General features: G+C 46.6%; 1 protein-coding gene across 2 annotated transcripts in view; it reads left to right on the forward strand.

Moving 5' to 3' along the window:
* Nucleotides 1-5757, forward strand: part of PRKAR1B (protein kinase cAMP-dependent type I regulatory subunit beta) — a 100118-nt gene extending 94361 nt beyond the window's left edge. For both annotated transcript variants that reach the window (XM_086760019.1, XM_086760018.1), the window contains exons 10-11: nt 2809-2890; nt 3324-5757. In XM_086760019.1, coding sequence (XP_086616145.1) covers nt 2809-2890; nt 3324-3496 — 255 coding nt within the window. In that variant the 3' untranslated portion in view covers nt 3497-5757. The remainder of the gene's footprint in view (nt 1-2808; nt 2891-3323) is intronic.
* Nucleotides 5758-13494: the final 7737 nt, after the last annotated feature.

Genomic DNA, 13494 nt, shown 5'->3' on the forward strand with positions numbered 1-13494 from the left:
AATGTAGTTATATCAAGGATAAGGAATTTTCGCTGGAAACCTGACAGGCACCAAATCACTTTCTTATATCCAGTTCTTCCAGTTACTTCTGTGGTTAGCCTTACACTTGTTGTGGACTGTTTTATGTGCATGACATGTTTTAGTGGTAGACAAAACCCTAAACAAACCCCACGAAAGCTCAAACCAACCTTCTCCTTATCTTTGGCTTGGTTTTGAACAACCTTGCCCAGTTCAGGTGCCATTGCTCGTGCACGTTGTGCCAGGCACACGGTTCTGTATCTGCTGCCATCAGCTGCCCGGCATCTTAAGAGTCAAAGCACTGAAGCTGAGAAGAGTTTTGTGATTGTTTTCAAACGATCCTGAATTTACAGCTCTGGTGTTTCCTCAGTATTTTTTGTCATACTGATATGGCATGATGGAGTGGAATGGTAAATTGTTGTGACCACTGTAACGTATTGACAGTCTGATATCCAGAGATTTATGCTAAGCACAGATTACTGCTACGGGGCAAAATGAGAAATTATAACTTCTAATGTCTCAAGTTCTTTCGATATTCATCCAAGTCTGTATAAAATCCATCAGATGCTTAGCATATATCAAACAGTGCTTGCACATTATTTGATTTTTGTTTCTGGTTCCTGCCATCAGCAGAAGTAAGATTTACCTCTTCATTTATACAGCACATAAAGGTTACCTTGTAAGTTGACCTAGAGAGTGGCCCGGCAATTTGTAAAGTATATGGGCTTAAAAATAACCCTGTTATGAAATAGGACATGATGTAATACAACGGTGTTACAGCAGCTTAGTAGTGCTTCTTGAGAAGAAAGCAAATCTATGATCATTTGCTATGTAACGGTGGATATTCTAACCCTCTTGGTCATTCCTGGGCCCCCAGGCCCTAGAAAAGCCAAAGCCAGACCTGAAGCAGCCTTACACTGCTGTTCACATTTGCAATTCAGTGACGATGTCTGGGACACTGCAGGGTGTATTTAACACAGTGCAAAGGTGAAGGGCTGGTTCTGCAGGGTCCTGAGCACCTTCAACTGCACTGAAGCCAAGGTGTTTCAGGGCACTCAGTGTTTCCTCACGCCTCCCACCATACCCGGAGGCACACAAGTTTCTTCTGGTGGAAGGAAGCTGTGGGATATTTGCAGCCAGTGAATCTGCGCTGAGCACTCTGCGCTGGAGGGAGGTTTGTGCTCCACGCTGGGGTGGTCGTGGAGCTGGTTACAAGCACCACCAGCAGCGACGAGCCAAGCAATGCGAGACTTGGGTGTCCAACTGCAGAGTGAGGGCTGTGATATTTTCCAATAAATGGCATCAATTTTCCAAGCATAGTCCACGTTACTGGGTCTCTTCCCTTTCCCTGCCCTGGTTGGGACAGGATCAACCTCCACATTTTACTTTCCAAGCTGAAAAATCTTAAAAAAAAACATCGAAACATCAATGGTCTCCAACCATGCTGTCAAAAAAATCTCTCTCTAGTCTATTTAAAAATCTTGGCATAAAAAATCTTTTAAACTCCAGTTAAAATCAAAATATGTTAACATTTTGCTTTTCCCCATGCTTTTGGTTTGGACTCAGAAGATAATTTCATGTGTTACTGTAATTTAAGCAGATACCTTCTCTATTCCTCTACAAAAGCTTTATGCCACAATAATTTAAGATTTCCTCCAGGTTAGAATATTTCTGCATGTAAAACCTCTTTGAAGGTTTAAATAGACTGTAACTGCGTTTTGACATGTATTAGCACGTGTCAGGTACAGCAGTTATTAAGGGCAGTGGAGACAAGACACATTCCATCTCTCCAGCGACTGACTCGCAGGTGTCCAGATCACTACAGGCCACAAGCGGGCAGAGCCACTACAAAAAAAAAAAAAAATCACTCTTTGTTGCAACAAGCATTAAAAACTCTGCCTTTACCAAGCATTTCAGCAATAGATCCAGTGAGTGATCAGGTGAGGAATGAACTCTAGTTGCTGCTTTACAAAATCAGGCTGAGAGAGCTGGGGCTGTTCAGCCTGGAGAAGAGGAGGCTCTGGGGAGACCTTACAGCGGCCTTCCAGTACCTGAAGGGGGCTACAGGAAAGATGGGGAGAGGCTGTTCAGTAGGGCCTGGTGTGACAGGACAAGGGGGAATGGAGAGATAGATTCAGATTAGATATTAGGAAAAAAATTTTTACAATGAGGGTGGTAGAACAGTGGCCCAGGCTGCCCAGAGAGGTGGTGGATGCCCCATCCCTGGAAACATTCAAGGCCAGGTTGGATGAGGCTCTGAGCAACCTGATCTGGTTGGAGATGTCCCTGCTCCTTGCAGGGGGGTTGGACTGGATGACTGTTGAAGGTCCATTCCAACCCTAACCATTCTGTGATTCTATGTCCCAAGATTGTGACTGGGAAAATTGCTTTTTTATTCCTTATGACGTAAATTCTGTCTGTGTCTTTTGAAGATTCTGCATCCACCCAGAGCATGTTTTTATATCATATTAAAGCATACATTTGAACAGCATGATGTACACTAGTTAAATAGGAGTTACTGAGTTCTGTCCTGTTTCTTTTCTTTTCTCTCTGAGTTGAATTTGTCTGCATCAAAACAATTTGTGAGAGAAATTGTTTGCCATACTGATAGGTTTTTTTAATCCTTTATTTCCTTTCATTCATATATAAGGAATTGACTGAAATTGTCGTGTCTCTCACAGCAGAACTAAAGGAGTGTGACATGCAAAAGGAAATACTCAGGACTCAATACTTCTTAAAGCCTAACAGGTTTAAGCAAACCCAACTGACTTTGTGCACTTCTTTTCCTAGGGCACAGCTTCTGTTCTGCAGCGCCGGTCTGACAACGAGGAGTATGTTGAAGTTGGAAGACTCGGTCCATCAGATTATTTTGGTAAGAAAATTCAGCTTAAGTATGGTTCAGAAAGACAGGCACACGGACTTGTATCAAGTAGTTACTGTCTTAATTAGTGTTCTGCTCTTTTACAAACAAGGGGTTATGCGTAGGTCAGCTGCTGCTTTCAGCAATACTGAGAGATTTCAGTGAAGCTGAAACCATTCCTTGGTTTACACCAATGTAGCTGACAGGAGACAGATCCAGAATCAGCAGAACAGTCTGAAAGCATTTGTTTTCAAAGGCATTTTACACGCATGCATTATGCATTTGTAATGCATTTGTACTGTCAACAGGATTATGTAAAGTGTCTATCAAGAGGTACATAAAGGGAGATGTTCTACAACCAAAGCAACTGGATGGTCGTTAGAACGTGCATCCTCTGAAAAAAAAGGCACAGGGCGTGTGACAGCGTATTTATCCCTGTTTCCAGGTGAGATAGCGCTACTGCTCAATCGACCCCGGGCTGCTACGGTGGTGGCACGCGGACCCCTGAAGTGCGTAAAGCTGGATCGGCCCCGCTTCGAACGAGTGCTTGGTCCTTGCTCCGAAATCCTCAAGAGAAACATTCAGAGATACAACAGTTTCATTTCGCTCACCGTCTAAATGATTCCTTCTGGAAAGCTGCCTTTGTGTGACCTTGTGCACTTAAATTTGCTCTGTGCAGCTCCGTAGCTTTATGAAGAAAAAAAGAAAAGGTGTGCATTTTATGTGTATTTTTTTTTCTGTTTATGTCACATACTGGATGTCAGGTCAAATCTCATGTATCATGTAAGTAGGAAGACAACTGTTTGGAGAAGACTAGCTTTGGGGAAGATTAGGCTCTTGGCTTGCAGGCGAGATTTTTACCTATTGTTGGATCATAGAGCTTGAAACTGTCTTTTTAACTATTTAAAATACATCTGAATTCCTATTTCCGTCATTACCTTTAAAGCTGGTCTTACTCACCTTTTGTCAAGCTTCTTTGATGAAGCGATGTCCCTCTGCCTGTCACTTTTAAAAGACTTTTCACCAGTTATGGACTGGAGGTTTCAGAAATCCCACAGGGTGAGTGGCAGTTGCACAGTTTAAGAGGGAAGGTTGGAGGAAGGTTTTGATCATTCCAGCAAGCCAGGGAAATGCAGAGCTTTTGAGTCATTTTGTTTGTGGCTTGGATATAGGGGCCATATTCCTCCGTGTCACAAGCCCTTTCAGGTCTGCTTTGCAGGATACGCTGAGCCAAACGGCCTGCCAGTCTTCTGGGTGAAGAGGCCAAGGGACAATGTTTTGTAAGAATTCAAATGGAGCCTTTAGGACCTACGTTATTTTTCCTCAGCTCTTTTAAAATGAGGGTTTGCATTAGATCCCTTAAAAATCCAATAGGAACTTCTCTGCTGAATTAAGTGGACTTTGAAAGATATTTATCTGCAGCAGAGTGTCCTCAGCCACTTCTCCGAATATTACCTGAAATGCTGAAGAGATGGTGCCAGGTGTACATCAGGGGCAACAACAGCAGTTTATTTTTAATAAGGTCCACTTAATTAAATTCAAATGCCTTTCCTTTAGTATATGACTAAATTTTAGGATTTTTAAGGATTTTCTTAAAGCCAAATGCAAGCTTCAAAATGCTGCCTCTCCTCCAAAAGATGTGTTGCATAACAAAAAGCACCAGGATCTTGCAAGAAGCTCCTAGAGCCCAAGTCCCTCCAGGTGCGTGCGGCCTCGCTGGCAGGTGTTGCTGCCCTGCCTACACACGGCTCTCCTCTTGAACGGAGCTTTTTGCAGATCCAGACCTCGCTCTGCTGCACAGCCCTCAAGGATGGAATCATTTCGATTATTCTTTGGGAAGCTTTTCCTTTGAAGGAAAATTTGTCTTTGCTAACAGCAGCAAAGGTCTGCATCTCAGCTACCGCAAATAGCACTGCCCTCTCTTCGGTGCTGGCAAAACTCTTATTTCTTCTTTATGGCAGCATTCTTCTGGGCAGATAGGAACTTTCCGTACCTTTTACATACCAAAGGTTGTGCAATGAAATAAGGCAGCAATCTCCCTTTTGAAACTAGAGGTGTGAGTGAAGAACATGACTAAAATTGCTCTTACCGACACGCAGTGTGCTTTCTTCTTTGGAATTAACCAAAACTGACTTAGAACTTTCCTTCTGACTCTCACCAAGAGGACCCAATATTCCAGTAACTGCCCTCAGTGGTTTATACGGAGCTGACTGCTTCTTGACTCAAAGTCCTCTGATCACTTCAAGGTGCTTAATTTATTTCAGCATATTTTCAGTGCTCCTGTCGGTGTATATTCGTCGCTACTATTTATTATGATTACGTTATGCTTCTTGCAGGTGTTACTAAGTATGACCATTCACATTTTTCAACCTTGCAGTTTTTATCACATACATTTATGTAGGCAGGCCCCCGTTATATATAGAGATAATTGTATATGCATTTGCAAAACTTTTTATTTGCTTCACTGTTTTTGTATTATCTTGTGCAATTTTTAAAAGAAATATTTTTTAATGGTTACCAGTCACTCATGTACGTTCCTTTACCTATTGCATTTCTGTTGTATTGGTAAAAAATTGTGAGTGTTTTGCATATGCAAGATACATTTCTTGTTAAACAGCAAGTGTTAGCCTCACTATTTAGAAGTTACTCAAGCACACACACAGAACAGATTCTTTCTTTACACCTTTATGGCTCATGGAAAATACATTTAAATTATAGTTCTGTTATAAGCAATCTCAAGAGAAGTGTAACCATTTAACACCAGGATTCTTATGCTTTAAGTGGAACAAAATGATATTCGATGACATTTTAAAGATATTTGTAATATTTGCAGTGATGATGGGACAGGATTACGGTATGAATAAAATTCTTCTACGTCATATCTGGCTGTTGTGGGTTTATTAATAATGGAAGTCTGTACGAATAGAAGTCATGTTCTAGTTAAAATCTGCATATCATAAAAAGTTTGAACTCTACTGAAGATAATCAGATGCAAAGGGACAAAAAATAGGCCAAGAATCCCAGTGCTATATATAGCAATGGAAAGCAAACTGGTTTTCTGGAGCATTAGCATGAAGAAAAAAATGTCTTCTGTTTCAGCGTAACCATATATGTCTGTATAAAGCTGCAGGGGTTCAAGGTGTCTCTGGGACATTCATGTTGTGGTTTAGATGCCAGTTTAGGAAGGCAGGTACGCACATGTGGAACATGAAGTCTGTGAGCTGTCTCGCTGGTCCTAGGGACCCTGTGTAGAGCTTTGAAACCCTCAGGGCTGCTGATGAGTCTGTTGTACAGCCAACAGGAAGAATTGGGGAAGAATAGGCTCTTTCTTTCTCAAATAACAATGCTGTTTCCCCAGTATCACAAGCAAAGCCCATAGCCCCAACCACACTGGGGATCTGTCCCAGTCGTTCCTCTCAACTTCTGGCCACGCATGGATTTTCAGAAGTGCAGCTGCCCTGGGAGCGAAGCACAAAGCCGTTTTTGGCACCAGAGATGTGCTGTGCTGCTGCCATGGCTTGTGTTCATGCGATGGGCTGGCCAAGAATGACGCTGAGGACAAACTTCTCGGAGAAGGCAGAGACTCCAAAGGAACTACCTGTATCTCCTGCGTCAGGGTGAATGAATGGGTTGAAGAACTGGAGAGTATGGCTTTTTGGTGAGGAAGAGGCGTTCAGCATGTCGTCAGTGCCACACCACCTACCCTATTGCCTAGGGCTCTGGGTGGCCGCATAAACAGGAGTGTTGTGGTCCAAGCTTGGCTCTGGAGCCAAGAGCTGTCGCCCCAGAGCAGCATGCAGGGCTTGTGGACTCACTGCATGCAGCTTCTCTGCAGTGGCCCCTGCACAGGAATCTTGGGCGGCTCCCGGCACCCGAGGGCTGTCCAGCTGTCCATTTTTGGAGCGTGTTATTTTTCCCCCCTTTGCTATGATTCAGGCGGGAAGGACTCATCTTTCCAGAGAATTACTCACGTTATGTAGTAATCAGAAGTGACCACTCTCTCTGAGGTTCTTCCAGAAGGACATTTCCAGCCCACGCTCCCCAGAAAACAGCATCTCACCACTCCTCATTGTCATTCTTTTTTCGGTTGGTTTTAATTGTGTCGCAGCCATTTCAGGACTCCCAAAACAAAAGAAAAGACTTTTTTTTTTTTTAATAGAAACTAATTGTACTTAGAGGTTTTTTACAAGGCCCATGTGGCTGAGCAGGCTTTCATGTGTGTATCACATTACCGTGAACTCTCCTGAGCGTTCCCGCTGCTTTGTGGCAATGGGTGCCTCAAGTTCTGGAGTTGTACGAACCCTCAGAATCCTTGATCCTCAAGCAAGCACAGTCTGACACCATGTTACCAGTTCAGGTGTTGGTGGAAAACAAGAGCTGTTGCAGAGAACCAAGTAATCCCAGTGCACGCCAGTTTGGTTGCTGGCGGCTGGTTTGTTTTTCTTGCGGTAAGTGGTCTTCAGAAGCGGAGTCACCACACGAAGGGTGACATTTCTTCTGTTGTGAAGGTTGCACCAGGTGTGTGCATCACATTCAGTTTTAAGTCTTAAATGGTGCATAAATCCTTCCACTGACCTATTTGTGGAAGAGATGGTGTCTGTTCTCTTCACACATGTCTGTGTAGCAGCTGAGAGAGAGAATATTATCTTGTGCAGAGACAAAACGATGATGATCTCCTTAAAGAGAGGCAGAGATCCTGTTGCCTGCTGTTCACCGCAGTGCCACACGAGTTTACAGTCACTGCAACTGCGCAGCGTCCCCAAAGACCGCTGCGGGTGGATGGGGCTTAGCAGAGTAGGAAGACGGAGTAGGTGGTGTTGCACTGTCGACCCAATGAGCACTAACCAGTTTAAAAGCTCACATTTGCTATTTCAAAGACCAGCTCACCATTTAGAGACTGAATTATCTACTCTTACATTCCCTGGCATGTTTTTTTAATTTGTTTCTAATGATTTGGCAGCTCTGACTGGAGCTCATTTTCGCCCTCTTCAAACGCACACGACTGCTCAGAAACTCGTAAGAGCGTTCCCACAGCCAGAGTAACTTGTGTAGGTCCCATTTCCCTCTGGAGAAGGAGAACATATTTGGATATGAGCGTATGCCTAGCCTTGAAAATCTGATGTTACGGGAATGCATTGGCCTCCACGGTCCTCCTCCTCTGAGGGTTTCTCTCTGGCTCTTTGCTGCTCGGCGGAGTTCTAGCCGGGATGCAGCACTCGCACAACCAGCTGGCCTTTTCTCTGAAAAAGCGGCCAAAGGAGCTGGCATCTGCAGCCATCTGGTATTTTTGCGAAGGCTGAGGATGTTTTTTGTGCTTGATCAGGCTCCAACACCGGAGTGATTCTTCTGATGCCTAAAAATCTGGATTCAGCTTTTAGAAATGAAGCTGCACCGTGCCTGGGACAGGAAAGCAAAGCCTGAGCGTCTCCGTGGGCACACCCCAGCTCCTGTCTCAGAAGTGCATGGGTAACTTTTCGCCTCTGAGTGCTGCAGCCCCTCCCCAGCTGTGTTTTAATCCTTGTTTTCAAGTCACTCTCTGCAAAAGTATTGCAGAGAGCCCCTGCTGCCCAGATGAGCTGCGGCACATGTCCCATCCTCTTGTGCTTAGACAGCTTTAAGTGTGCAGAGTTCTCTTTAAAAAAGTCGTGAGCTCTCATGAAGGAAAAAAAGTAATCACTTTACCCAAGAAGACTGCTCCTATTCCAGTATAAACTGTCTCCAAACATGGAGCAGCGGCGTGCCATGTTGCTGCGCAGGCCAGCGGTGCTGAATGAATTGGCAGATGCTGCGCGCTCTCTGGTAGCTGGGCTGTGAGAACGCCGCTCTTCTCTACTCACGGCTCCGCTGCAAAGCTGAAAGAGTTGATTTGCCAAAAAAGTGCCCCTCACCCAAGCCCTGGAGGGATAAATAGAGCCTCGCGCTGCCAGGACTTGCCGGCTGCGTTCACCTTACCCTCGGTGGGTGCGAACGGCATCCGCCCTGTGCAAGAACTGGCAGTTGGAGACGGGACGTATAGGCTGATGATGAGGTAGGGATTTTCTCACCACTGCCTGCTGTTGCTGGCACTCTGGATGTTCATGCTGCTGGCTCTGGGGAAATCAAGCCTTTCTGGGAAGTGGCTACTCCCTATCCTCTTTATACAGAAAATGTATTGTTATTATTTGAAAGCACTTTTGTATTGCCCTTAGACTACAAGCATGGCGATTGTTCCACTGGAAGACATCATGGTGCATAGCAGTGAAATACGACGTACAGTACCATGCAGCATGTATTTTCCAGACAAACTGGGAAAACAGTGAAATGGATCTGCAAAGAGGGGGTACAATAGCTGCTTTGCATTCCTCCACATGTGTGGAATTTATGTGCGCTACAGAGTGACTCTGTTTCGTTACCATGTGTTTACGATGATCGGATGATGAGGCGTATTTGTAGCCATTTGCATTTTCTCAATTGTATTTGTGGGCCAAGCACGAAGTCACGGTGACTTCAGATCGAACGCGGCAATGAATTAGTGCTGGCTAAACCCTCCCACCATTTATTTCCACTACGGCAGCGAGAGGGAACAGACTTAGCAGCTGAAAAACACAAGATTATTTCTCCTTCTCATCCAGAGGCAGCTCAAGCAATTTGCCAGATAGAAGTAGTTGGCTGCGTCTGCAGGCTCTGGGTTATTTGATGGAGACTTTCCAGCCTGGAGGTGCATCTCCTCTGCACCCCACCCGCCCGGGCAGCTGAACGTGCCGCAGAAGCGCCGAGCGGGGAGATGCGTCACTCTTCACAGTTTAACTTGCGTAACGACGACTGCGGGAATCGCTGCCGGAGGAGAATCTGCATCTCTTAGCACCAGCTCCTGCGGAGACGGAAAAGCCCCAATCTTGGTCCTGCAATCAGGGGAAGGAGTCATGCCCGTGTGCACGGTTTGTACGGCTCCTGGCGACGCCGAGGAAAGTATCTGGGAAAGCAATAGAGCTGCTCCCAAGCCTGGCAAGCCTGTAAGTTGCTGCTAACGGCCACCGGCAGCATCACGAGCTCCGCTCCCTCTGACGCAGCTGCTCAGATGCATCCAGCACATGCTACCATGGGCCAGGTTCCCATGAGATGGCAGGATGGTTCAGATCCTTGACACGTATCCAGTAAAGCATCACACCCTCTCCTACTGCCTTGCACTTCTGGCTCTTAGCCTGGGATTTAGCTGTTAGAGAAATACGGGATTAGCCAAAGAGGGCTTTTTAAAACTTGAATTTGCGGGGGGCAGGAGAAGGTACTGGAATGGCCAGAGGTTCCTGAGGAACGCAAGAAAAAGCCCAACAAATGCACCCTTGTGCGAGCGGGGAGACGCAGCAGAACCTGCGTCCAGATGAAAGCTGCCCTATCAAAATAGCCATAAACAAACCCGCCTCCTCCGCTACAGAAAAGCTGTTGTGCCAGGAGCATATTAAATTGTATATGCTTTTTCTCAAGGCAAAAGAATTGCAGCAGTGACGGCAGCTGTGCGTGCTGGAGCTGAGCCACTGTATTCAACTAATGAAGGCCTCGCTGAGGACGGGGTGGGGGAAGGACTGTGGATGAATGTATTATTCAGAGGGACCCACACTGAAATAATCTACCGGCACTGGGGGTATCTGGTAGGGTGGAAGAAAAAAAAGTGATTGCCCGACACTGCAAGCTGATGCGTTTCCCGGAGGGCAGCACAGGTGATGGGCCGGATCCTGCCCAGGCTGGGAGCTGCAGTTCTGCGGGTGTTGCTGTTTACAGGATGAGGCAAGATGTGTTTTTCCTTCCCTGGGTTTCCCTGAGGAGGTTGTCAGTCTCTGCCCTCAGGAGCAGAGCTGGGCTGGGCTGGGCTGGGCTGCAGCTACCGGAGGAGCAGGTCAGAGGCAGGGTTGTGCCCAGCCTGCCCAGTGCAGGGTGTCCAGGAGATGGGATTTAAAACCAGTGAGCAGCAAGGAGATGTGGGCAACACCATCCTCCATGTCAGTGGGCTCTGCTGATGGGCACCTGTCGGTCCCAGGTGTGACAGATAATGGGAAATAAAGTGGCCACATGCCTGCAAGGAGGATCATTTCAGCCCATTTCTGCTCTGGTGGGGCTGCTCTCTGCCTGGCTTGTGCCCAAATCCTGGGGAGACAGGGTACAGGGGTCTCACCCATGCTGCAGCCTGAGCATTGTCTCAGCCAGCTCTCTGTGAGCATCCCCACACCAGGCATGGGGGCTCAGAGGGATCCCTCTGCAACCTCCGATTGTTGGTGTGTTTGAACAACCACAAACTGAATTTCATCATCGTCCACACCGTCTTAGCCACGCGTGGAAGGAACCCTGCAGTCAAGCTCATTGCTTGGTTGGAGGAGGCTCTCTGAGCCTGCTGCTGTGCTTTGCCCTGAACACCTTGGGCTATGAGAGGTCCAAGCCTGAACAGAGGAGACACACAGTTCCCACAGGAGCCCAGACCAGCCAGATACCTTCTCTGAAGTACGGTGAGTATGTAAAAATCTTTTTTTCAAAAGCTGCAATTCACTTGTCAGCAAAGTTGAGTTGTGGGTAAAGAACATGGGATATTTTCCCAAACTATTCTGATTCTATTCTTCCCAAAATTCAGAAACATCAAGAAAAGTTGCAGGATGCTTTCCTTACTATCTCAGGAGCATGCTAGCGTAGAGGCACCTCACATAGCTGCTCCTTAGGAGGGAATGAAATAAAACAGAATAAATTCAGAAAGGACAACTTCTGTGCGAACGCCTTGCAGGTGCCTCATCAAAGATCAGTTTCTCCCCAGGCAATGCAGTTCAAACGCTACAGCGAGGAAATGGGATGGAAAAGCCTGACACTCATCTCAGCTTAAACTCAGCCGCTGCAGCTGTCTCATTCTTTAAGGCAGAAGAGGAAATTTATGGCTCTCCTGCAATGCGAGCAATGCTCTGGGCGCCCACAAGGTAAATGCCCTTTTGTGCCTGAGTCTGCTCCCTGTCTGAAGTCACTGCACACACAGGGCTAACATGATTCCGTGAAAGAAAACCCATTTTGGTTGCTTTTTAAGCAGATTACAGCAGATTAGCCGACTAATCTATATGGAATCCTCTCTCCAACAATTTCAAACTGTAAACAAATCTGGCCACTTTTGTATTGCGTATAAATATTTACTGTGGATTATATGAAGATTAACTTCAAATGATATTTGCAACAATGGTTTTATTTTGTGACTTGCTACCTCTAGTAATGTAAAACCTTTTGAAACAAATAGACTTTCCACAAAGTGTGAACTTAAGGGCCATCAGCTGTACAACAGCATGTACCAGGGCATGTACACAAACAGAAACTGAATGCGTCATTGCCAACAGATGAAGGAAAATGAGAATAAAAGCTACTGGTGCAGAAGGACAATGCCTGGGATTGTCATAACAGGGAAGTAAAATCTGGCCTGTAAGATCTGACTTGGTGTTAGTAGCTGACGCCTCACTGCTACTCACAGTTGGTTCTTCAGCTGCAGAAAAGAATTGTGCGTGGTTTGCAAGCAGAGGGCTTTCGATGGATGTTGTTTGGTATCCCGAGACGTCACCCTCCTCAGGTGCTCCGTGTGAGTGAACCTGGCCCTGCTTGCTGCCCAGGCGGCTGGTAGGAAACGAGGCGGCCGTTGTAACGCAGCGGTTCATCTTCCTGAAAATGTGGGGTTTTCATCTTATCTCCAGTCAGATGAGAAAACTAAGAGCCACCAGAGCAAAGCTTCAGAGGCTGCTGCTGACCCCAGTGAGGTCACCGCATGCCCAGTGACTCGTGGTGTGAGAGCTCCTCGGTTTGATTCTTGAATTTAAAACCTCACTGAGGAGGTGAGGGGTAGGAATCGCTGTTGGTATCGCGCAGCTCGGCCAAGGAGGGGGAGCAAAAGGCTGAAGCCTAACATCTCTTGCTATGCCGCTCTGCTTGGAGCTGACCCTCAGTGCGGAGACGGTGTGGGAAGGCATCGGCAAGCGGAGGGAGAAGGGAGCTGATACCCAGTAAGCGCTTGGAGCAAAGCACATCCTTCCAAAAAACAACAGGCCAGAGGCTGCTGCTGAGGGACTGCACACAAAAGCCAGCACAGGCCCATGTTTGGCAGCATGCCGTGCTCTGAACGGGCTCTTTCAGGGGCAGCCAGCACCGGCCTGCCCGCGCCCGCGGCCCCTGTGGGGCTGTGCCCGCAGCTCTCCAGGCCCGTCCCGCTTGGGTACCGCTGCTCTGCAGAGCAAAGCCGGCCCTGCGCGGTGCTGGCTTGGGACATGGGGAATGTTGTGTCTACCAGACCAGCGAAGGAATGCTCGGTTTACAAGACAATAACTTTTTCTGGCTTCCTAAAAAGCCAAACAGCCTTCCCAGATGGAATATTGTCCCTTTCCACCCTTTGTGTAATTAGAACAGCTTCGTACTCCTACAAAGAAACGATCTGTTTAATAGAAGAGATTTCCAAAGTCTTAGCAAGCGAGTATCTGAGAACTGGCTTCTGATTATGTTCTTTTTGATAGATTTAGGTTATGGGAATGCTGGTTACAGAGGCAGTGAGTGATTCATGCTGAAACCATCCGGGTGCCATCTGATACGCGCTGTCCACCCGAAGGTAGAGGGAGGCCGCGGCCCGTGCTGTGTTA

This window comes from Chlamydotis macqueenii, chromosome 15, assembly GCF_036417535.1.
Source record: "Chlamydotis macqueenii isolate bChlMac1 chromosome 15, bChlMac1.mat, whole genome shotgun sequence".
NCBI lineage: Eukaryota > Metazoa > Chordata > Aves > Otidiformes > Otididae > Chlamydotis > Chlamydotis macqueenii.